The 27,081-nt window shown below is 34.3% G+C and overlaps 1 protein-coding gene across 1 annotated transcript; it reads right to left on the reverse strand.

Annotated features, from left to right (window-relative positions):
• Window positions 1–3,060: 3,060 nt before the first annotated feature.
• On the reverse strand, window positions 3,061–27,031 carry LOC132545571 (sister chromatid cohesion protein PDS5 homolog B-like). Its single transcript, XM_060209261.1, has 29 exons — window positions 26,958–27,031; window positions 25,231–25,345; window positions 24,747–24,944; window positions 23,178–23,264; window positions 22,558–22,655; window positions 22,265–22,391; window positions 21,796–21,876; window positions 21,403–21,543; window positions 20,727–20,842; window positions 18,989–19,229; window positions 18,542–18,693; window positions 18,145–18,258; window positions 17,295–17,327; window positions 16,231–16,325; window positions 15,888–16,027; window positions 15,123–15,338; window positions 13,861–13,951; window positions 13,425–13,494; window positions 12,156–12,279; window positions 10,993–11,478; window positions 10,113–10,432; window positions 9,704–9,836; window positions 8,575–8,697; window positions 7,498–7,554; window positions 6,872–7,017; window positions 6,034–6,636; window positions 5,778–5,903; window positions 5,113–5,245; window positions 3,061–4,947 (listed from the first exon to the last, which is right to left on the reverse strand). Exons 2-29 carry the CDS (start codon window positions 25,330–25,332, stop codon window positions 4,915–4,917), a joined length of 4,386 nt encoding a protein of 1,461 aa, XP_060065244.1. The 5' UTR covers window positions 25,333–25,345; window positions 26,958–27,031; the 3' UTR covers window positions 3,061–4,914.
• Window positions 27,032–27,081: the final 50 nt, after the last annotated feature.

Raw genomic sequence — 27,081 nt, forward strand, 5'->3', positions numbered from 1 at the left:
TATATATTTGTCCTTTATTCAACAGATGTGACGGTAGTGAACTCATCCACCAACAGTATGCAGAGTTCTACTAACAGCATGCCAAGTATGTGGCCAAATTCATCGACGGATCCATATCGTTCTGGATACGACCAGACCAACGGACAGTGAAACTGTCACCATTTTAACATGCCACAGACATTTCATCGATTTAGTTGAATTTTCAATTGATTATGTTCTGAGCATGTGGGTTTGCCTAGGATAACTGAATTATACAATACTATAGCTAGCCTAGGATAACTGAATTATACAATACTATAGCTAGCCTAGGATATATATAAAACCTTGAACAAAAATGTTGGTGTAAAATTTGGTTCCAATGTGATATATCCTGGTTATTAATGGACATAGAAAATCATATTGTCAGTATGGTCAGGATCAAATATAATTATCGTTATTTTGATAGCATTATTACAGGTGTCAAAATTGAAGAGAATGCATTTTTAATTGGAATCATTTATTGACGAGGTTTTCAATACTGCTGTCGTCGTATTTATGTAAGTCTTGTTAAATATCGTTATTTTAATTAGCATTTCTAAAAATGTCAAAATTGAAGAGAATGCAATTTTAATTTTAATCATTTGTTGATGAGGCTTTCAATATTGCTGTCGTCGTATTTGTGTAAGTCTTGTCAAATATCGTTATTTTAATTAGCATTTCTAAAAATGTCAAAATTGAAGAGAATGCATTTTTAATTGGAATCATTTATTGATGAGGCTTTCAATATTGCTGTCGTCGTATTTGTGTAAGTCTTGTCAAATATCGTTATTTTAATTAGCATTTCTAAAAATGTCAAAATTGAAGAGAATGCATTTTTAATTGGAATCATTTATTTATGAGGCTTTCAATATTGCTGTCGTCGTATTTATGTAAGTCCTGATATGATATAATTGTGATGTAAATTTAACAGTTATAAGGATGCTTATCCAAAAATATTTAGTCTACGGCGAATAAGAACTAACATAAGTATAATTCTCCATTCTTGATGCCAGGCTGAATTGTCAGTGATGCTATTTACATGTTGCAAATCTGGTGGGGATGGGGAGTTGGCCAAAGTCGAGAGGAAGTAGAGAGAGATAGAGGTGAGAATAGTACTAAATGCACTCATTTGAACAGAGACCATCTAATATGAAGTTGCATTGCATACCTTAATTTCATTTAGAGACGTAACATTACTTACTTGGATTGCCCAATATTTACATGGTGGATGTTATTAATTAAGATGAAGACGCTTTCTCCTTCGAAACACCTGGATTTTATTCTTGTACTGTTTCAGGAGTCTCGGTGTAAGTCTCTCTTTTGCAATGTCGTTTGGTTTCCTATTGCGTTATTTTCAATTAAACTTCAATTTATTGCCTTTTTGCAAGACAATATTTATTCGGCTTAAGCTCATTCTCAAGATTGATGTTAACATAGTTTTTCGATGTAAGCTCTAGCGACGGTGACGTTTTATTTCATCACGAAATTGAAATATTCATCGTGACAAACACTCTTCGTATTTCCCCATGGGTCTCCGAGACATTTTTGTTCATATTTTGTGTTTAAATTAATATTTGTTAACATGTCAGTATTTATTTGATGTTCTAGTTATCGAAATCCTACACTTAATACCAACAGGCAGTTTAGACGTAAGTCATGAAATGCTGGCCATATTACTTTATAAAAACGAGTTTATTAAACAAGAGATCCAAATAGGATCTTGCGCCTATCATTGTTTTGGTCTTCATCCGTGCTTCAAAAGTTGGAGGTTGTCTCTTCTCTCCTCTCTTTTTTGCTCTTACTTATATAAAATTTGAACATTTTCTCGTCAAGAAAGTGACATTAATCTTTAACTACCCAAACTTGAACAAGCACAATTACAGACTAAGAGGAACCTGCAAATGAAATGGGTGAAAGGTCCATCCAGTACTTCTCGAGAAAAAGCAGTAACAAACGTTCCTAGTCAAAATATAAGATGGCTGCCTATCAGCAAGAGAGATTTACAGGGACCTTCACACGAAATTTGGGTGAGATTCGTCCAGTACTTCTCGAGAAAAAGCAGTAACAAACGTTCCTAGTCAAAATATAAGATGGCCGCCTATCAGCAAGAGAGATTTACAGGGACCTTCACACGAAATTTGGGAGAGATCCGTCCAGTACTTCTCAAGAAATAGCGATAACAAAATGTCGTTGTTGAAATCCAAGATGGCCCACGCTCGCCTTTTTTTTCCTGATCATTCCGAAAATCAAATAAGAAAAAAAGTGAAGCAAGGGGAACCTACTCATGAAATTCGAGAAAAATCCATCGAGTGCTTCTCGAGAAAAAGCGATAACGAACTTTCATTATTGAAATCAAAGACGGCCGACTGTCAACCATTTTGTTTTTTTCTGATCAGTCCTAAAATCAAGCGGGCCAAGTGAAACCTACCTATGAAATTTGATAAAGATCCATCCATTGCTTCACACCAAATAGCGAAAACAAAAATTGTTTATGGATAGACGACAGACGTACGACTACCATCGGATGACGGTGGTCTAAAAACGTATTCGACTTTTGACAGTCATTTGTCCAAATATACTTAAAATTAATTTTATATTGGAACTTTTAGAGATGCAGGATGACTTTACAGGTAATAACGACAGCTATATTTCCATATACAATAAAGTTTGTGTTGCATAAAATGGTAAAAACGGAAAAATAAACTTTCCTTTTGGAAGATATGTTCCAGAGCATTAAACCTTCACAAGACACGTTGACCTATATACCATGGTAAAGAAGGGAACAACAGGTACTCCCCATGCGATATGAGGCTTATATATACATATATATGCTTGTTCAGTCATGATTTGAAGCAATGAACAGATTGTGCTAGAACTTCCTTGTTTATCAAGTTGCAGGGTCCTTTTGGTTACTTTTGTAAAATTATACTGTTTTTACTTTTCACCCAACCTTTTTGAACTTAAAATTCAACCATTAATAATAGCAATTAGTTTCTTTATTGATCTTATGATCATGTGAAAATAACAATATAACACATCAGCTGAACATTTTAACATTTATTTATCAATATTTTCATTGATTGTAAGATGGTCAATCTATGTCTGAAATGCTTTGTACAATGGTTAATTATCTTACTCTCACAACGCTGCAGGGTCAACATGTAATTTATTTTTTTGTTCAAAACAAATTACTTCTAAGACCTCAGAGATGAATACATGATTAGTGAAGAGATGAAATAAAAATGACATGGAATTCACAAAGTGAACATATGAAATGATATAATTTAAGAAACACAATGAGATGCAACAAAATCAGAATGAAATATCATGATCAAAAGACAAACCAGATAAATAAAACAACAAATGTGGCTGTGATCACCATCTAAATATCAAACCTGCTTGCATCATAACAAATAAATATATTTAATCCCCCTCCCCCCATCCCTATAACATATACTGGTAGCCTGAACCTCATTGTGTACAATAATCAACATCCTCATAGTAAACAATATCTCTGGTTCCTTGAATTGAAGACTGCTTGCTATGTTAATTTGAACAGTAAAGGTCTGATGTTTTATATACACCTTTCAAAGAAAAATGGAATGTTCATAAACCAAGTCCAGTATTATAATCGTTTAAATAGTTCAGGAATTGTTAAAAAAATTGGGATTATAATCTAAAAAGCAGTTGTATTAAAATGCATACCAAACATTGAAGATCATTGCAGATACTGTGTGACCAATTGGAAATCCTAACAGATATAAACTTTGTTTCCCTCTATTTCCAAACTTGATTTTATTTTTGAATAAAGATAACTACAATAGCAGATTTTTCAATGTATTTTTAATATGGAAATATTGCCTACGACAATAGATCTCTCTTCTACTTTGGTTTTACAGGTTTATATATTTGTAATCATATCTCGTTTTTGAAAATTGTGAAAAACATCTAGATATAACAACCTTTACAGAAAATTACTGTGCATGCAATGTTTATTAATGACCACTTTCTGATTTCTTCTCCATCCATCAAAAGTCCTACAATTTAGATGACTGAATGATGAAAGCAATTACATTGGAGCTATGACTCAATGATAAAAATCTCAAGCAATGCTGTGCACACACTTTTTCTCTCTCTGAAAATTTATGATTTCTGAAACAGGAAAAATGGATCATCACAACTTGAATATGTCTCTAAAACATGTAAATTGCCATATAAAAACCTGTTTGTAACTGTCATGCCGCTGTGTCCAAAATCAGTGAAGGCTGCGAGATTCCGATAGGCTTGTGTAGAGTGCTGCTCATTACTCAATATAAGTGAGATGTTTACAGCACTGGAGGTGCTCATCCATGAGCAGCCACCATCAATTGCTAACTTTAACACTTGTTCCCTTGGGCAAGTTAAAATTTTTAATTTATGGCTAAAATTTAATCACCAGCCTTTAAATTCATGTACACCGTCAAAACAATTTCGAGTATGGTATTAATTCTAATTTCGTTATGAAAACAAAACTATTTCTTCCCAAATTCCTTTTTTAACCTGAGATAGAACAGAACAAGCTTAACTGCACTTCATCACCAGAACTACTTCCAGTATGCTGTATCATCTGTCGACAAAGTTTGGTTAAAAGAGCTGCCCTCAATATGTCTTAGAAGAGTTTAGGGTGCTTCTAAGTTTATTTTGGTATAGCACAAGCTGAACCAACCCTAGAAACATCCTCTAATACTCTCAGGTGGTATGCACTCCAACACTCTCAGGTGGTACTCCACACACCACATTAAGGGGTCTGTCCCATGAACTCTTCAGGAGTGTCTGATATTCAGCGGATATCACTGGACAGAGCACAATGTCCACCTCTGATTTGCTGAGTAGTATCTAATATCTCCTGAGAAAACTTCATTTCCTCTTGCCACGCACTCTTCGTTTAACCTGTAAAATTAGATTTACTTTTCATGAAAAATAACACAAAAATTGTGGAAGTGAGTTTTCTATATCCTAGCCTTTAATACATTATTGAAAAGTGACTTCAAATTTGGTTGTTAATCTGCTATTAAGTATTAAATAATCAATAGCCTAAATTTAATGAATACGTACCCCACTATCTTCATCTGCGTCAACTGTCTGTATCATTCGACTTAGCGACTCTAATTTGCTTGGTGAGCTTGAGCCATCTGTTTCTGGACTATCACCATCTGATGTACCATTTGCTAGCAACTTTGCTCGTCGCCTGAAATTGACACAAAAATATGGAACATGAGGTATGGTTTCATAACTGGAAAGATATGAAAGTTACAGATAACATTTAGAGAGTGTAGTCAAAGAGTCCATGTATTCTTTTGAGGAAATTTGGTAAGAATTATGTTTTAAAATATCTATTCACCTTCAGCCATGGAAGGTTACTGAAAAGAGCCTTGGAGAAGACAATAGGTTATTTTGTCTCAGATTATCTAAAAAAGTGCCAGAATGGGCAACTAGATATCCAGTTCACATAAGGTTGGTACCTCCTGACTCTATCTGGTTTTACCTGTTCAAATCACTGTAAGCATACACAGGTACTCTTAAAAATGTACAACTTTTAACTGGCTTTGTTCCTTCGTAGCAGTCAAAGGCATTATTATGTTTCATGTCAATAATGCTAATATTTTCATATACTGATCACTCCAAACCAGGGCTTATTTAGTTACAAGTACTTAATATTTCATCTGAAAAGTCATGACAGTTTAGTCTGTAGGTGAAGTTGTCTTAAAATAAATACTTACACATTTTTAGGACCTGATTTTGTACTAAACTGATCCATTTTCAGCTGTTTAGTGGCTCGGCTTGGTGAAACCACATCCGAGTCTGCATCTGAACCTCCTTTTAACTTACTACGTGTTAATGATTTTCTGAAAAAGGAAATGACACTTAAATTTACTTATCAAAGATAGTATCCCAGCCAAGAATAAACATCAGAATTCAAATGACTAGGATGACACAGAAAAACTAAGTAAAGTCTGATACACACAAGACTCTCACCCTGCTTTATTTGACGGTGGCCGTCCTCTCTTCACAGGTGGTCTCTCTGTAGAGGTATTATCAGCTTTCCTTTTTCTACTATTCCCTGAGCTCTCTGTATCAGATTTAGCAGTCTGTTTTGCACCTCCTTTATTTGTCCCATTCACAATGGAGGATTTGTTCACAGATCTAGAATCTACACTGCCCCGCCTTGGGGATTCACTACTGCTCCTCCTAGGAGAGGATGCTGGTGAACTGGATGCAGATTCTTGGCTAACTTTCTTTCTCTTAGTCTTTGATTGTTGTGTATTGCCTCTCTTGCTCTCCATCAAAGCCTTTGGCTTGGGAGAATGATCAGAGTCCTGAGAAGAACTGAAATCTTTCACATCTGGAGAACTGTCTGTGATTTTATCACTATCCCCTGAATCATCCACATGCTTTGGCTTCCTGCCTGGTCGCTTAGCTGGACTGTCTAAAGATTTTGCCCCTCTACCTCTGCCTTTTGGCTTTACATTCATTTCCTGAATATTTTTATCCTTCTTTTTTGGTCCTCTTTTCTTGGGTCCATCAGGAACAGGTTTAAACATGACTTCCTCTTCACCTCCAGAATCATTTTCAGAATCACTGGAAAAGTGAAGCAACTTTTACAATGAGCTTTGATACCAGAAAAGCCAAAGTAAGAATCATGGTTGAAAAAAAATCCTGTCAATTTGAACATTAAAATGCTGTTACATCACTCCTAGTCCTCTATGTGAAGGTGTATGTATAACACCAGCATAAAGTCAGTTAAACCTAACTAGGAGAGCTAAAAAATTTAAGTGTTGATATCAATGTCAGGTGATTTTCAAATGTAACTAACCTCATTGTCTGGACCTGCGTGGAAGATGCCTTCTTTCTCTTGGGTTCTCTGGGGCAGACAGGTAGCCGGTTAACAACAGGACCAGGACTCTCAACAATGATCTCCTGAGCACTGGGACCTTTGGGACCAGAGACCTGAGCTTTCCGCTACAACAAAATAAAATATCATAGTTTTGGTGATCAAGCTTTCCTTATTTATAAATGAGTTTTCAATTTACACAAAAATGATACAGGCATAAACTGTTTGATACAATTTTTTTGATAAAAAATTATGTTAATATAATTCATTTTTCACCCCATATGCTCAACTGAAAAGCTTCTTAAAAAGTTGATGGTAAAGAAGGCACTTTCATGATAACTCTGCTATCTTTTCCGTGTATTATGGGTTAATCATACATTTATAATCACCTTTTCTATAACTGAATTTGATAGTTATTTCATCCCATATTAAATTAAATTCACACATATTAAAACTTAGTGAACTCGTGGTCGATGGTATTATGAAAAACTTTCGAATTTGTCAAGTTAATCATAAAAAAGATAAAAACCATATTTGGCCAGAATCGTAGGTGGAACAAAGACTTTTTAAGACATTAAAATAATGAAATTTAGTCTTCTGTTGCCTACCTTGGGACCGTCTATCACAAATTCTTTTGGTAAATAGCTCTTCGTGTTGCTGTAGCTCTGAAGTTAAGGACAAATGAACATCATCAGTTAAAAACATGGATTTTTGATTTTTCACTTCAGGACATGAGATTATTTAAACATGAGTGTATTTTTTCGCTTAGTAAACCTGTTGAAATGACTGATACTTCCTTAATATCTTGTACTAGCAAGCTATTATTTAAAAGGGAGTCTCATTCAAAAGATGCATATTAGAAATATTAAGAATTGTTATATTGGAAAGAATATTGAAAAGTCAAATTGTCAAGAGCTGTAAATTTCAATCATGAAATAAATCATACCAAGATTTAAAGAGATGTATGGAAAACTGAAAGAAATCTTGACAAAAATGAAATACTGAAAGACAATAACTTCTGAAAATATTGTTTGATCACATTGCTGCTCATGAGAACATGATCTCATGTTGTGATTTTTAAGCCTGCCAAGTTTTAAAGAATTTGGTTGAAAACTGAGGTAGGAGATCTGTGAACAAAATTAAAATGCTTAAGAAAAAACAAAGGGCAATAACTCCTTCAAAACGATTACACAACTTCATGTCAAGATGATTATGCCTTCCAAGTTTGTTAAAAAAAAAAAAAAAAACTGGTTGAAAACTCTTTACTACAAGATTACCAGATCTCTTTACAAAATCAATATTAAGAAAACAACTAGAGGGCAGTTAATCATCCAAATAATGAATCAATTTTTACAGATCAATAAATAGAGAATTGAGAACTAAAACAGCAGAAATTCTGCCCCAATTCATCACAAAAAGTAGATACAAATTCAAATCCACAAAAAGACACAAAAGATCCTTCACACAAAGGTAAAATACCTGGTCTTAGATATTCATTTGGCAACAAAATTCTTATTTCCATCCCCAACAAAGTATGCAATTACATATTTGACAAATACCTGGTCTTACACATTATTGTGAAAATAATATCAAACTTTTTGTTTTCGAGATGCTTTTTCTCACATGTATGCAACAATAGACTGAGAGTGTTAATAACTTGTCACATGCCCTCCAGACAGCCTCACCTTATCAGGTCGTGTGAAGAGCTTAGCTGGTAACACTGGCTCAACAGTCGAATCCTTTACTGTTATATTGGAGGGCTTACTGTTGAGTATTCCAAGGGCCACATCACATACGCTGTATAGTTTCTGAAACAGCCACACAATAATCATAGAGTTAGTATTACAAACTTTATCTTAAATCAATGAAACAAATGTCGACCAAAACATATCTCATGTTCAAATAACATACCCAAATATCAACATTAACAAGTCGGAGAATGTCATTTTAAGTTTATGACCTTCTTCAGAACGAAATTTGTGAACTAAAACTTAGACTCATAATGATCTATATACGGTATACCAATGAGTATTGATAATAAAACAATGGGTATCTTATGGTAAAAGTATGAATATTTCTTGCAAACTTCATTTTGCTAGGGAAAACGGTAACCCTATGTCACATGAGGTAGGTAAACAAACAGCTAAAACAAGCTATAACTCTTCTAACAACAGGGTCAAATTGTTTTATGTCACAATAGGATCATGTCATAAATCTTGGACAAAATTTTATGAGCCAATGATGATTATACGATGTTTACAATTGATCGACCTTGATACTACATGGGTTATGATCACTTTCACTCTGAAACCCTTCAACATTTCATTGCATAACTGAAGGTTCCATGTGCAAGAAGACGAGTTTGATCCTTTAATGTACATCAAATTAATGTCAAGGTTGCATAAATCTATGCTGTTCTGGTTCTGAAATTGGGTGTCACTCCTTTGTAATCTTTAAAGAAGCATATCAGTCTGCTATTTGTCAGGTATTTTCTCTCCTGAAATCTGGTCTAGACCAACCAAAACACTTTCTGTCTTCTATGTTTCATGAAATGTTCCAGGGGTGTACAGAGTGAAAGTAATTATAACCCCTAGAGTGTTGAGGATGACAATTTATGGCATCAATTTTGTTACTCTTTTTATCTGAGAAAAATAATCAAACGGGGCTGATCCATGCACATGATATCTCAACCCTTGTATAAGAGTATGGCTGGCTAATATGAGGTGAGGCTATAAAGAACCTGCCACAAAAAAGGAACAGTCCTGCGTAAGATTCTATTAAGTTACGGTGAAATTTTCCACATCTTAAACACACCCTGTTCATGTCATCATCATCAGGGTCTTCTGCATCTTTGGTCTGTTTGATGTTTTCTAACATACGCCGGAAGAAGTTGTAGTTGTAATCCTCACTCTTGTTAATCAAAGGTTCCATTACAAAAGACAAGCATCTGTAAATTACCAAGAGTATCAGTGAAATTGATGAATGCTCCCTGTAAACAACTATATAGGACACAAAATTTTAACAAAGGGCAATAACTCTATATCAAGGGGTTGCAAACCCTGCATGGAGTACACTGCACATTGGCCTAGTATGACTAATGTATACATCAAGTTTCATTTTCCTAGTTAAAGTAACAAAGGGCAATAACTCTTATATTTAGACTTGTATAAATACAATTTTCATGCATTTCATCATTTATAATTTCCCTGGTTTAGGTACTTACTCTTTGATATTCTTGAGAGCAGAGACATCATTGTGTGTAGAAAGATCTGGATCATGGGCAAGTAAGTGTATGACATATGGTAACACATAATCTGGCATGAAGTGAAACATACGTCCCTTTATAGCAGGAGTCTGTTTCAGGTATTCTCGTCGCTTGTTAATGTTTTGTTGAAAGAATAACTTGACCGCAGCTCTTCGTTCTCGCAAAGGGTCATTGGCTGCCAAGCAGAATATGCTCATGTATTCCAAAGGCAGTCTTAAGCTCAGCAATCCTTTGTGGAGTTTCAGGGCAAAGTTTACACGAACATGATAGCAGCTATCCTACAATGACAAAAAAATCAGTTTCAGTGCAAATTTTAACTAGAGAGCAGCCATTACATGGAAGTCTCCTATTCCATGATCACTGTGGAAATTTAGAGGTTTCAATTAAAAACGAATAAGAGGAAATAATAAAACAAAAATGGGATAGGCAACAAATTCAAAAGATTTCACAGCCAGACTTTAAATATCCTCGAGAGCAAATCAGAATAAATTTTTATTATGCACCGAGCTACATTAAGAGATTTCATTAATTTTTTACAGTATGATACATAACAGATCCATTGCATGACCCGAGTGCTGTCACATTTCTACCAATAAGAAGATCATATTCTGATTTGCGAAATTAACAATGAGAAAGTCAATTGTACTTAAGATCCCACAGGGATCTTTTTTATCAGTTTCAAAGTCACTGGGGCACAACTTGGGACCAGGATTCATGTAGTACTTCTCAATAAATAGTGATAATAATAATTATTTACAGTCAGACAATGTACAATGAATGTTAAGAAATTTAATAGCCGACCATTTGTTGATGGTTGGCTACAAGTCTTACCACTTACATTCATGAGAAGTGCCAGGGTTTGAAACTGGTCCTGAGAAATGAGCTCTGAATAGCAGCGGTCCTCTGCTAACTTTAACATACAACATCCCGCCTGTAGTCTCAATCTAGCCAGTTCTGGCTTGTTGACTTTGCCTCGCTCCATCAGATCACCCTCATGTTTGATAACGGTAAACAGGAGTCGTAGGGTAGATGTCCCAGAGTTGTTTGCATTGCTCTTTATACCTTGTAACCACCGCACTAACAGCTTCATAGCTTGGATCTTGGCCATAGTTTCTTCAGTGACATGATGTTCTGAGTACCAGCTCTCAACACTATCTACTCCTGCAGTATGATCCTGCATTAGCAGTTCTTTCACAATGAATTTTGAGACAATATTCTTCATCTCTGCTGAGAATTCCTCAGGACAGTACAAAGCAATGTGACCAAGAGCAACAATGGACGTCAGGTAATTAGCACTCTCAGGATTCAAGGATTTCTTCAGGTGCTGCAAAAATATTGACTTTGATTAAAATAAACTGAATAATCATTGTTTCTTATGAAAATAATTATATACAGATGACCATGATGATGGGATAAACAGATTAGCAATCAAAATTGCAGGTTTTGAGGTGTAGCAAGTAACTGTTTATCATAGTCTTGCAGTGTGTGCTAACTTTACAACTATGTGACATTTCTGCTAAAAACAACAGAATAAGGGATCCCTAGAAATGTTCAGCACACACTTATCATTTATCAATCCTATCTTGAGATGTTGACAATATGAGCCCTTTATCTACTCTCATGTTTTGAACTAATAAAGGCACAAAGCAATTACTTCAACAAGATTTTCTTAATGACATGAGAAATTCTTGCTAGCAGTATCACTTTTCAAGTGAAATAGATTTTAAAAAAGTATTTCAATCACAGTAAATATTTCAATAGCATACTTGTTACCTATTTACTGATTTTGGGAATTGGCTTCTTGACAGAGAGCAGCTGAAAATCTTGATGCAAATCTTTCTGTTGACAATCTTTTATGGAATTTTAGGAAAAACAATTTGGATCTTGACAACCTCTTTATCATGCTGAACTGAGAGCGCTGTGACTGCGTCCAAGTTCATGTTGTGTTGGAATTTTTTTTTAAAGCATGCTCATAGCATACAATCAACCTAACAAAATTACCTCAAATATCTGTCCAAAAATGAGCTCCTTATTTTTACACACAATATTGATACAACGAAGAGCATGCTTGCTCTGTTTGGGATTGCCCAGCTTAGCAGTACTCTGTAGGATGGGCAGCAAACTCCTGTAAAAAAAAAAACCAAATATTAACATGTTTACATTGTGTACAGGTGTATGTATAGATCAAGGCAAACTAGCACACAAGTTAAGACAATTTTACTCATTTGTTTGGATAAATGGTTACTAATGTAATGGATGTTGGTATAACTGAAACTGCAAAAAATCATTGATACAAATTTCCTCACAATTCAACAATGACTGATGTGTCCAAAAGAGGGCAAAAAATGGTTAAGTATGTGAAATTTCATCAAAATTCCTCCAGAAATGACAATATTAACAAGGAATTTTTCAAAAAATAAATGCATGTATGGAAAGATTACTTAAAATTTGTTGCTAGGGAAGAGTAAAGGATTTGTAATGACTTCCTAGGTAATGAACATGAAATTGGGCCAATAAATTCAACAAAATTTCACAACTTTGTATCTCTACATGATTGGCTAAAATATATTTCCAGTTTATAATAATCACTTCTAAAAGCAGAAAGCAAACTATAATTACTTAAAAAAAACTATCCTTCCATAAGACAATACAGCTTAATACTTAAGTTTTGAATGTGTTCATCTGATGACTTTGACAGTGTCACTATAGAACATGTATGAAAACATACTTCTGCAGATGTCATTACATTTAAATAAAAATATTACTCCACCAGACAGTGCTCCAGATAACTTTTTGACATGTGGGGTTTTCACTCCTACCTTTATAAATTGAGGGGTTTTTTCACCCCTGCCTTCATCAAGTGTATGGGTTTTTCTATATTAGGGTAACACTGAATTTGTAAACATTTTTGACAGCGCCATATTTGCTATGCGACTGGTTTATAATCACGATCAAGAAAGCACTTGTTACGAGTTTCGTTTACTTGATAAGTGTCTGTTTGACTTAGATTATTGAGTTTTCTAACTACGTAATATTGGAGCCGGACATTGACGCAGAGTCCGGATTTCGCACGGGTTTTCCTAGCGTGAAATTAGAAATATTGTGCGTGAAAACGCATTCACGCAGGCTATCTGGAGCACTGACCAGAAATTCCTTAGAAACTTCTAACTAAACAGTGAATTTGAGTATAATAGAACCCCGTTCCATGTGAAAGTTGTAGAAGAAAATTCAAAAACGAGAGGATGCAGGCTTGTGATTAATGTTACTTACGAGTAAATGACTGGCAGCTCTGTCTGGAGTTTTTTACCGGTGTTGATAAAGATCTGTAGTGTCAAATCAGCTACAACAGAAGATATACAAATATTGGATTCAGCAGCAGCCCATGCAATTAATGAAGGGCATAATTTTGGAGAATGCTATCTCAAAAATTTGAAAAGAGATACTACATTATATCATAATCACTATTTAAAAGAAATATTTAGAAATATAAAGGATATAGGGTTAGTAGCTTTCAAGTGTCACAAAGAATTGTGACACTGATGATAGTAAGACTTAACTATATAATTTAAGCCCTTTCAGGACACACTACAACACACAAAAGGCGATTAAATGACGAGTTGGAAATTCCAGTCCAATAACTAGGATGCCGTAACCCAACAAAACTGATTTTAGAAGCCATTGTTGAGGTATTGTTGAGCACACTTACAGACAGCTTCATCCTCATGTTTAAGGAAAGTAAGTAGTTCTTGATATGTCTCCTCATCCTTGAAGTAATATGGATAAACAGTAGAAAGTGCCTGAAAATCAAACATCAAGTTGTGAGACACTGCCTCTAATTTCTATAGCCAATATTCTCAAAAAAGAAACTAGATAACACAAATTGTGACATTATCCACCACACCCCACTGTTTGATAGAAAGACAATTATGTACATATTACAGTATTACAATAACAGATATTCATTCCATTACACCACTGTTATGGATATTTTCATGTAGATCATCTTTTACTGTTGATGTTTTTGAGTATGGTTGGTCATCATTTGCTAATAAAATGATGCCATTATTAATCACCACTTTTTTTTTTACATAATTTTATCATTGGATATATACATATGAAGGCTCCTAATAAAATTGGAAAGCTTTGCCGATGATAAATCCTATTTTGCTAAAAGAAAAAATACAGAACAAGAGGCCCAAAGAGCCTGTATCGCTCACCTGGATCTTTATGACTAACATTACTCAGGGCTCTCGATCTGCCAGATTTGGGGCCGAATTCCCAATGCAAAACAGTATCTTTTTTTTCCAATTGAGACCCCAAGTTTTCCCAATTCTAAGGAAAACACCATTATTTTTCCCAATTCAAAGGGCCCTGGGCCCCAGTCCCAAAATGGGGTGTGAGAGCCCTGTTACTATATCTGTGCATATATTTCACGTTTAACACATTTGACCTCTGGGACCTTGGATAGGGGTCAAGGTTATTTTTTTTTTGCAAACTTTGTTGGGCTTCATAAAAGGAACCTTCCAGCCAAATATAATGATTCTAGGCCTTCTGGTATTTTGGAAGAAGATTGTCATAACAATAGGTACTTCAGTGATGCTAGCTTGATAACAGTACAAAGTTTCAGATAGATATCTTGAATGATTTTGGAATCATGGTCTACAGAACTGGAAATTTTAATTTGGCCTGTTTTCCATAGTAACAGAAAAACTGTTTAAATAAAGATTTCCTCCATAGCAGAAGGCATTACTACATTACTAGCTAGATAGCTGCACTAAGTTTTGAGTACTGCATAGTTATTTTGATTATTCAGATCTCTGTTCTAGAAGACGCTATTGCACAGACTGATAGAACACAATTTAATAATCGTTTTGCTGGGGATTAATATACATTTACCACCAAATATTTCATTTATTCATTCTTTTGGAAGCAGACCTTACTGTTACTCAGAAACTTGCATAAACTTACCATAAGGAGCCTGACTCCTTTTTCTGCTGCATCCTCAATTCCTTCAGTAATGATACCAAGCCCACGAACTGTTTCATCAACATGTTTGACAAGCATGTTTATAGCACTGGCATCAATCATGACTGGAGCTACTCTCTCTAACAGCAGCTTGACAGTGTTGTAGAACTGGTTCTGTTGGCCAGGAGCAGGACTTCCTAGTTTCTTCAGTACCTCACGCTAAACAACAATAAAGCTTGATGTGCCTATGCCCTTTTCTATTTTTTTAAAACAACATTTGACCAATATCTATTCAGAAATGAAGATGCAAAAGTGGAGACTAACTCCTTTAATCTTGAAGTTTTATTAAGTTTTTATCAATAATCCTATCTACGAATTGTATTGCGGAATCTGAGTGCTTGAGGTAATTGTGGTAATACACTTCAATATTCAAAACGAGTATTTTAGGTGTTATTGCAAAACTGTGTATCAAATGCAATGTAAGCTCCAAAACTTTATCACAGTTGTCAAAATCAGCTAAAGAAATATGACTTGCACAATACATTCTGGCAGCTTAAGCCACCTGCCATAACTGTATGAATTTCAAGAGATTAGGCAAGTATCTTTTATGATCTTATCTATGTAACTAAGCCTCACTGAACAAGCCATTGATGAAGGGATTTTATGAAATGCAAACAAGAGCATAAGACTTGAATTCAACTATCATAGAAAGTTAGAGAGATCACAATATTCTTTATATGCTATAATGATATGAAAGATTTTCCATACCACTAGTTCCTGCGCTCGCTTACAGGTACATTCTTCACCAACAAGTAGCTTTAGATACTGCCGCATTCGTTTATCCTCCTTCAGCATCTGGCACAGCTTTTTCAGATGATCAGATGACTTTCCAGACTCCGGCAGAGATCCTGACAATACAGAATATATATAGACAAATGGTTAAGGAGGCAGTTGCTAGAATCCTGATAAAAATCCTTGTGTTTCGGTTTTCAAGTTTGATCTGCTACAGAACCTGTTGGGCCTCTCAATTATAGTTTATATATTACAAAATTGTCAATGAAAAAATCTCATCCAACCGATCTCAAATGCAGCCTGTTCATAAGCTACTTACGTGCAAGTGCAGCTATCTTGGGTTTGAAAGAAACGGCATTTCCTTGTGTTGGCTGATCAAAAGTTTCTACCAACTGATGGACCAGATTCTTCACACTGATGACAGGAGACATAATTTATCATAAAACAAAAGAAACCAGAAAAAACTCCTTAAAATCAATAAAGACTTGCTATGGTTAGTATCTATCATCAGGCATCAAATATTTTTAAAAGAGTCTACGATAGATAATCTCTAAACTGGTTCATTAGTCATCATAGGCTGTTGGGACCATAATGATGTACTGAAAGGAGACTAATCAAAATTATTGGATATAATTGATTATCTATCATTTAACATCATCTGACGTGATGATGGTCATTTTTTATAATTTATCATTGACACCTTAAAATTTTCTTATGACTTTACAGAAACAAAATTCATACCATGGATAATGATTGTGCTTATTGCCAACAATAGTAATTCTTATGTCAATTCTAGTTAAGTTGAAGTTACAAAAAGGTAAATATTACTACCACTGAGAATGCACTCATTGTATATGAACATTTAACATGCTAATTAATTACATAATTCATTAAAATGCATTGAAAAATGTTTCTGATTTCTACTGATATCAATTATAGATTTTTACCAATTTCCCAACACTCATAACCCAAATATCACAACAGGTTGTTGATGTAAACACAACATACTACAAGCTTCCTGATTACTATGACTCACAGATTTTGTCATCATGTTAAAGTCTGCTTTCATTTATAGTCAAGAGTCTTGTGCAAGCTGGTTTAAGATGAGGAAATTCTTCAAATCAACAAATTTTTCACTTTTCTAACAAACTGTTGTCTTTAGTACATATAGATCTATAATAACACAACCATTTCCAACAGAAATAATATATTTTGAAATTTGAAGAACCACTCTAATATTCAATATGATCACAGGGCGAGGACAATATGACATTTGTTTTCAATATATTAAATTCCAAGACCCCTGAATAAGCAATACTAAACTTTAGTCAGTATTACTAAGTACTTTGTCTTATTATTTCTTGATAAATATGAACAACTTACCTATTCTTGTGTTTCAGCATCTCATTGAAGGCTCTACAAAGACAATTAATTAAATAGTTTCAAGACCTCCGCAAAACATTACATGAATATTTTGTAATTATGATGAAAAAAAAATATCAAGTGTTGCCAATTAATGGCTTAACTGTGCCATCATATAAGAATATTAAGCATGTGCCCAGTACTTTGTGACAAAATGTGACCAAAAATCTCTACTTCCTTCAAATATTATTTCAGATATCTGATTGAATTCTTTCCAAGGTTTTAATTTGAATTCAAGAGGGGTAAGGTAAAAAAATACGACAAACATGAAGATTTTTAAAGACATACATATGACAATGCTGAGATTGGATTGATATTTCTTTCTCATGATTGCATGATTTGAAAATATGTTAAAGTATACTTATTACCTCTGCTTTGGAGAAAATTTCCCCTATTCTGAGGAGATTTCCCAATGGGTAATTTTTTACATATCACTTGGAGAATACTACTACCCTTTTGTGGTAAAAAGATTTGTCTGTACTAATCCCTCATGGATGCACATCTATACTTGAAAATTTTATGAAGAAAATAAAAATTAGATTTAACCTATTCAATGAGTTTGTAGCCTGTACCTTTGATTCTATCTGGTTAATGATCTTTGACACTCAAATTCATAGGAGGTGAGCCTTTGCTATAGAGATCAGTCCCAAAACCAAATAGGCACAACTAAGGAGTTTGAGGAGATTTGAAAAAGATCCAACCAGTACTTCTCAAGAAATGATGATAATAAGAAGAGATATGGACAGACTGATGGGCTACAGACACATGGGAATTTGAATAGCCCACCATTGTCAACTAATTAAAAACATACTTTACGGCATGGTCATCCAGAGTACAGTACAGAAGTAGGAGACGTCTCATTTTCTCATCAACTGGTGAGTTATAGGGAACTAGGCATGTGTTAAACACTCTTTCAACCAGCAATCTACAACAAAAAATGTTATACTGTTAAAACTCTTATAAATCAAGCCAATTTAACTTTGTCGCCATTGCTAAAATTGATGGTGTTATCATGCCTCACTGATAAAATGAGTTCACGACCATTAAAGATCTTCTGAAATATGTCAACATCCTATCCTTTTGTGACAACGCATTTAAAGAAACATTCTGACATCAAACTTATTCCTTGACGAAAGGATGAACATGATGACACTTTGTAAAGTCTATTCCCTACTTCATCATTTCACCAGTAAAAGCCTTCTACCCACCTGTCCTCATTGCTGTTCTGGTAGTAAGCGTGAAAGACCTTGTCCTTGACCCAGCACACCTTTTCTTGGTTGGCCTTGTCTACTCTCTCAGAAAATGTATACTTCTTGTACAGTTGACCAAGTCCCAGCAGGGAGTCTCGCCTGATCTGGTACTGAAACAAGAAAATTTATTGTTGATATTTATCAAAGTTGACACAAAGAAGATATTCTCCAAGTTCTGGTAAAACTGATAACAAGAACTACCAAAGCCAAATCATGCGTTTGTATTTCAGAGTTTTACAACAGCCTTTTTCACTTAAAGCCAGCGAAGTTTGAAAAATTATGACATTGAATTCAACACATCAGGTGTTTTATCATTCACAGAAAAAACAATATTCCTGTTAACCTCAATGGCAAAAAGGATATTTTTAGACTACATGATTGATAATGTCCCTGTTATGATGCTACCTTCTTGTCAAGTGTGCGCTCTTTGATGAACCCCATCAGTTCTGTGGTGATACTATTAAAGTCCTTCTTGGCTAATCCCAGTATAGTATTGACCACCTCCATCCTCACAGTCTCCTCGGGGTCATGCTGCCGAATCTTCAGCTGCTCCACAATGTCTTTGTAGGTCTCCTGGTGGTTCAGGAGAAAATGTTGTGCGTACGACACACAGGTCTGGCGTACATGGATACTGATATCATTAAACCTATGGAGACAGAAATCACTCAACAGTTTTAACATTGATATATATGAAGCCAAAGTGTTCACTATTTGGAAAATTTAATTACTATCAAAACAATTCAGTTTTTCCATTACATTCAATTACATTTAAACACATTTGCTGTTGAAACCCTAATACTTTTTTTTCAAGAGGCCCAATGTGCCTGCAATGCTTACCTCACTGAATCTGCTATTCATTCTTTTGAACAATAAATTAAAAAAAAAAAAAAAAAAGAAGAAATTTTCCCCTTGGGGTCCTGACCTTGAGATCGAACAGAAGTCAAATTCACCATTCATAAAAATGCTTCAGACCAATCTTGGAAATTATCCTTGTACAGGAGAAGGATTTTTGACATTTGCATTTTCCCTACTGATGTCAGACTCCTGGTCACTACAAAATTTTGTTTCTTTCAACAAGGTATGCTATAAAAAATCAGGACAGAATCCAGACATCCCCACTATAAAAAGGATTTTAGATAACTTTCTCTATTTCCCCTATTATTACAGGCCCACTAGCCAAGGTCTAGTGACTCTCTTTAAATGTTTTTTCACCAGCAGAAACTAAAGAATTAAATATGTTTCTTGTCATAACATTTAAATATATATCATAAGAATCGCTTTCTTTAATCATAAACTGAAACAATTCCATCGCAGATTGAAGTTTTAAAAACTGACCCTGTACAACTGGTAATCAAATCAATACTTTTTCCTGGACATGGGAATCTTGGTGAGGAGCCGAGGTTTACCAATCCAGAAGTCGACCAAAAAGCTAGCAGAGGCAGTCACATTGTAACCCCTGAGAATTTGAATTTGCTCGATTTCCCCTATTGGGCCCCGCCCCTTCTATCCTACTGGTCCAAGACCCACCATTTATAGAAAATTGATTTCCTTCCACCTAAGAATGCTTCAGATCAAATTTGGGCACAATCCACTCATTCATACGGGAGTAGTAGGATTTTAAAGAATTTGCTCTATTTCTTCATATAGAGCTCCACCCCTTTTGCCTTAATTGTTCAAACAAAATTGATTCCCCTTCACCCACCAATGCATCAGACCAGATTAAGGTAGAATCCAATCATTTCTACAGAAGAAGTAATTTTCTAAATTTCCTCTTTTAGTAAATAGTCGACCAAATCTGAATAAAGCATTATGACAAACTCTAACTGATCATTTGGACTAGGTGAGCTAAAAATTGAAAATGATATAAATTACAAATCATGATGATAGGTTATTGCCAAATTTAAATCCAATCTTCTCTTGTTTCTATTTTTCTGCTTTGGTTTTCACCAAAATGGATTTCTATGCACAACTCTAGGTACGAGATCTTTACTTTGCATACAAAATATTGTGTTAACAATCTTGCTCTAGCTACTCCATGGATATTCTGCTGCCAAAGCCAATACAAATACAACTTTATATGTTATACGCATTTCATGCTTGAGTTAATAGGTCTATAAACAATTAACAGGTTAATTTTACTCACCTCCCAAGAAAACAATTCCAAAGAGGTCGATTTTGTTCAGCAAGGTTTGAACCTTGGTCAGAGAACATTTTGGCCAATAACTTTGTAACCGCTTTCCTTTCAGATTCTTCATTACTCTGGAAAACAAAGTGTTCATTACATAAAACAAGAGATTTACCTAGTAAATTCAAGATTCACAAATGTATACCAGACAAAAGACCAATGGGCTGAAACAATCACCTGATTCTTATTGATATACGGCTGCATACAAAACTTCATAAATAATTGTTCATTTTACTCAAATTATCGTGTTTGCAAGGTTCAATATTAACAAAAGTTCAAAGGGCCATTACTCAGTAAATTGCTATTGAATCTGTGAGATCTTATTGATACAAGTTTAATCCAAATCAATTAATATTTACACAAGTTATTATATGCACAATGTCCAAGGGTGATCACACCTAAAAGGGTCATAACTCTGAAAATTATAATCCAATCATCTCAATTGTTGCATCAGCAATCTTATCAATATCAGACTGCATACCAAATTTCATCAAAATCGCTTCATAACTACTGAAGTTACGGTGTTCACAAGAAAAAGCTAACACATGATGCTGGAAAAACAATGATTATTAATATTCACCATGACCTTCGGTCAGGTGACTTAAAAACCGAATCCCTAAAATTTAGGTGCTACCTTGAGTTTGAATTCCAGCTGTGGTAGAACAGCAAGCAGCACACTGGGGGAGATGTGATTTAGTTCGTAGATCAGGTCATACAGTCTATCAGACACCTCGCTCTCCGACATCTTACCCAGCATAAGGGCATTGTTGAAAAACTGAAAGTGATTTTTTTTTTGTAATTATTCTATTCAAGTACACATTTAAGAGAAATCTAAAAAGTAACATGACAAAGGTAATATTAGTTTCGACAGTATTAACAAGTCAGAACTCAAAAGATCTAGTTGGATTCAGAAACAAAATGCAGCAATAATAATGAAATATCAAGAATTTTATTACTTGTTTCTTAACAGCAAATTATCAACTCTGGGAATTTTAAACTAATTTTTCTCCCCACTTCAAATACTTACTGCTTGTATGTATGGCTCGATGGCATTACTGGTCCTGATCAGCAAATCACGTGCCATATTATAAGCAACACGATTCTGGGTCTGTGAATGTTAGATTGTTCATAAAAAGCATAATTGTTGACACAAACATTGCACACTTGATTTTGAAATTTCAATTTCCTTTTCAACAACTCTAAGCAATTTCAAAAGTTTTGTTACTAACAACAAATGACCAGAACTTGTGAGCAATTCCATTGGTTTATAGTTTGGGAGTAGAAAAATACTTAATATAACTTTCAGTCTTGAGACCATTAATTTTTATTTCTTTTAATTTATAATACAAGGAATGTTTATTTTCTGCTTTCTGTTACATATATACAAGCACATGCAATGATAACACAATCAACTAAAAACATCTAAGTGAAGCAAATTGTCAATCCTTTTATATTCAGTTCAGAAAGAGGTGAGATTTCATTCAGATCAACAATACCTTATATGGTTCAATGATATTGAGGAGTATGATGTCAAGTAATTCTTGTGACACAGCGTCAGCTTCTGTGATAAGTGGCGTCATCATGTCCAGCACAAAATTCTTCACTTTGCTCGAGTGCTTATCACTATAGCAGTCAGAAGAAACAAACACAATTAATTTTCATCCACCACAGATGATATACACAAATTAAATACAGCAAAGCAGATCCTGCCCCCTCAACCCCCCATTGTCTCTTTTTTCATATTGTTTACGATGGTGATATTTTTCTTAGTTTGACTTAATAAACTTACTTCATAATTGAAAACATCAACTGGAAAAGGTTGCAAAATATCTCCTGGTTGTCATCCAATTCTATACAAATATTGAAGGACTTGACCCATGCTAAATTCTGGAAGATAAAATACAAATACTTATATACAATTATTATTAAGTAGGCTCAGGAGCGCTTAGAAAGCATCCCAAAAATCTGATCATTCCTTCTTCTTATATTGCATGAAAAGCATTCAATATAAGTCAAACTTTTTAAACAAATCATACAAACTTCTGTAAGAACTTTGGTAAATATAAAATTTAAAAATTCTGATTATTCCTCAAAAAAAATCTTGTGGGGAACACAAGAATGATGAAAGCACAGTAAAAATATTACTCATAGAGCATAAATAAAATGTGTAAACTGATTTGAGAGAAGCCTGCATCGTATCTTAAAGTGAAATTCCTCTTCTATATGCAAGATAATGGGCATAATACTATGTTTGGTGTTCAAGGATAATATGTTTGGTGTCTATCTTAAGTTAGGAATTGATCAATCATGAAAGAGCAGTCAACTGAAAACATAATACAATATCATTGCTTTGGTAGTTAAAAGGTTGTCACATTTTTTTCTGAAAATAGAGACTACTCCACTCCTTACCTCGAGAAGGTAGAAGTATCTCTTAAATGTCGGAGAATCAGGATCTTCCAGTCCTCTAAGTTGTTTAATGAAAAACATGAAAATCTCCTGCAATAGAAAAAAATAACCCAGGTTACAAATTTTTTGGCTATTATGTGAAATAAAAACATGTTGGGCTGAATTTTTTTTATTATATATATGGGTCCCTTTTAGATTAAATTGGGCTCCTCCATAGTTTGAATGAACATTGAAATTAAGTGGGGTCCTTCTTATTTTCTATGCTTCGAAAGTTTACAGGGACTAACTGAATACTATACGCAAAGGCACACTTTTCAATCAAGACACCTTTCAGTTTAATGATATTGGATTGGTTGGCACAAGGCATAACATACTTTGCATCAACAGAATTCCTTTCAAACCTAAAATGCAATCCCTCAAAGGAGAACTGCTTGCAGAGTATCAATAGACTCACAGGTGTATGTACAATGAATCCATAACAATGTTAAATTAAATAATCTTTATGATCAGCCACACTATCCTATATATTGTGTTAAAGGATTATTTTGATTTGTGCAAATGTTTCCAATTGGTGTGAATCTTATCCAATTTTAGCCATGTCATATTTTTGACACTGAAGAGCAAAACTAACAATAGATGATGTATGTCTCAATTCAAATTCACCAGTCAAATATTTGTAATCAATCTTTCAGCAAAAAATCAACTAAAGCTAAAAAAACCATGATATACAATAATGGTTGCCTGCCCACCATGACACTAATTATTATTACACACCAGGGACTAAGAGCATCAGATTATTTACAATAATTTTTCAGTAAATAAAGGAAATTAGAGGAGTCATTCTAAGTAATTTAAATACGGGTCATTCGAAGTAATTTAAATATGGTAGCATCCATGTTCCCTTGACCTTCTCCAGGATTATCCCTAAAGTCTAGCAAATATATAGAGTTCTATAAAACATGCAGATTTTGCTATATATTATATATTATATTATATATGTCATAGAAATCATCTTGTCATCAAATTAAGATGAAATGAACTATATTGTACCTGAAATGGAAATGTAAAATATGCTTAACATATCAGCCAACCCATATCAATAATTTTATTAAACTTTGTTTGCAATATTTTGAATGGAAATTACACAAATTCCCCTTAAAATAGAATTTTCCTATATGAACAACAGTAATGTTTACGAACTCCCTCCCCCTCTAATGGGAGACAATGGGGTCATGAAATTCACAATTCTGGAAAAGCACCATAAGAACCTTCCATTCATAGTTCATCTATGGCTACTGAATGTTTCTGCAAAATATTAAATTGGTTCATGGATTTTTGAAGAGTTCAAAAAAGTTCCTTACTTAGGAATGGATGATTGACAAAAGGTAATTGCAATAGATCACTTGAGACTTTGCCTTGACCTCAAAACTTGGAAATAATTCCTAACCAAAAAAATGTGCTTTGTATTTAGTTTTTTTTCAAGATTTGTTTTACTTATTTACCCTGTACCTTTGAGATGGTAAAGGAGGAACATATTTCAATAATGGCCCTTAGATTTGCTCTTGTAATTACCTTAAGAAGTGAAGTCTCTCTAAATGGAGCCTCTGGAGCAAATATCCTGAAGACATCAGCAATACAGCAGGCTACAAGAAGTCGTACATCCTTGTTTTGGTGATCCATGTAAAAATCTGTGGCCAGACTTATCGCCAATCCAGAGTACTCCTCAATGTTGTCGTCCTGGCCCATGTCCTGAAAGGCCCGGGCCAGTAGCTGCAAATCATTCAATAGTGATTACTGACTGATAGATAAGGAATGGAATGTCCTTTTACTCCCTTGAAAAAAAGTTTAATTTCAAAAGAGTCATATTTCTAAAGAGATCCCAGCCATTCTTACACCTACTTTGTAAGGTGACCTAAATCATATATTGATTGTTCCCCAGTGCTATTCTGAACAAGTCTTGTTTGTATGTTCAATGAAGTCAAAAATGTGCAATGCAATATGCAACAATGTTATATATTTCACATCACTCTATTCCTTGATTAACTATCATGCTTACCTTAAGCCTTCGAACCAATTCATCCTTTCCCAACTCATCAGATAGCTCCTTGCATCCCGCAGGATAAACAATCTTGTTACTTCCTTTTGCTACAGCACTCATCTTGGCATTTTACCTTGAAATGCAATGAATATATAGATATGTACATATTTTGAAATAATGTAAACTACTTTGAGTGGAAATAAAAATATGTTACTTAACTTAGTCAGTATTTCAAGAAATGAAGACAGTTTGGTCTACAACAATGAGTGATCAATAATATTGAGTGATGTAATAATATTGGTTTGTATTATTTGCCAGGTACTTAAAGAAACAAAGAAATTTTAATTTGTGCCAATTTCTTTTGTAAAATCATCATTAAGTAAGTCAAACCAATTCAGGAAAGTCAGAATGTTGTCATAATATTTTCCATTAACATTACTTCAGGTAGTGAAGAGCACCTATGCTCCATGCCTTTCTACTTCTGTAGGAATTTTCCTGTGATGCATTAAGTTCTGTAGTGTAGATGAAATTTCTCGCACATGTTAACATTATGAAGCTTCACTTAAACACCCCAACATCTTTGCTCTAAATTAAAGTGCAGATAGTTTAATATGACATCACTGAGGAAACAAATACACTTTGCTAATTTCTTATTGAGGCTAGTTTTAGGGAGAGAATTAAACTGTTTACAGGGGCTATGACATGTTTTGGAGAGAATCTATCAATTATTTATTTTCTTCAGTTTAGTTGAAATACCGATATATTGCACAAAAGTGCATTAGCATAACCGAGGAGAAATGTGATGTGATTTATACATTCCTCATAACAGAGTATCACCAGCTAGCAACTTGGTGTTACCATACAATTTTTAATTTTGACAAATTCATGTACAAATACTTTCTTGAACTAAACGAGAACAACTTTCATTCTAAATATAGAAATGCAATTACATTATTGATTAAATGTATCAAAAAGTAATGTATCTAATATTCTATAATTACATTTATATGTACACTGTTTCCTGTATAATGGGTGTTTTCTCATATTTCAGTTTTTAAACTGATCAAATCCACCCTAGATAGGGTATAAGGATACAGTGTATTAACAAATAAAGCATAGCTTCATATTCTATAACCGAGGTATAAAAATTGATTAATCTAAATTGCGGTCATGAAAAGGTATTTGTGGAAAATTCACGAGTATTTTTAATCCTAAATCTACCTTCAAACATAAATAATGAGTAAGCTAGGATCCAGGTTTTGAAAGTCTGACAGTCTTCCTTGCCGTTACTTTCGTGAGAATATAGCGAATTAACAAACGGTCTAATACATCGAACATATCACGTATGACAACACAAAATAGCAGCGAAATTATGTTCTTTGACGAAACATCACTGTCAGTAAACGCCATGCACTGCTATTGGTAGATTTATTACTGACGTTTAAGATTACCTTTTCCGTTAAAATAGGAATGTTACCTAAGAATCATCTTACCGAATCCCACACTGTGACATTATTCTAAATTACTGTCACAACTACAAAAAAATGCATCGAAGGTGCTTCATTGAAAACCACATTTTTCTCTCTTTCGGAATCTTTGTTTTTCAGCGGCCATTTTGTTTTGATCTGCAGCTTTGTCAAAACAGCAAGTCTGTTATGATTTTATGAAGCTGTACAATGAAAGATTAAACGACAACAAATACAAGCGGTTATCGTAATCGTCAATACGAATAATTGAATACCTACATGTAGATTATATTTAACTTTTTAGTTGTCCTTTACTGCAGAAAATCCAAAACCTTCGGCGCAAAGGATATGAAACGGCGCCAAACCATCCACCATTGAGCAGCTCAAATATACACGTTAGTAA

Source organism: Ylistrum balloti, unplaced genomic scaffold, assembly GCF_031769215.1.
Source record: "Ylistrum balloti isolate Yb309-2 unplaced genomic scaffold, AGI_CSIRO_Ybal_v1 Utg369850, whole genome shotgun sequence".
Classification (NCBI taxonomy): domain Eukaryota; kingdom Metazoa; phylum Mollusca; class Bivalvia; order Pectinida; family Pectinidae; genus Ylistrum; species Ylistrum balloti.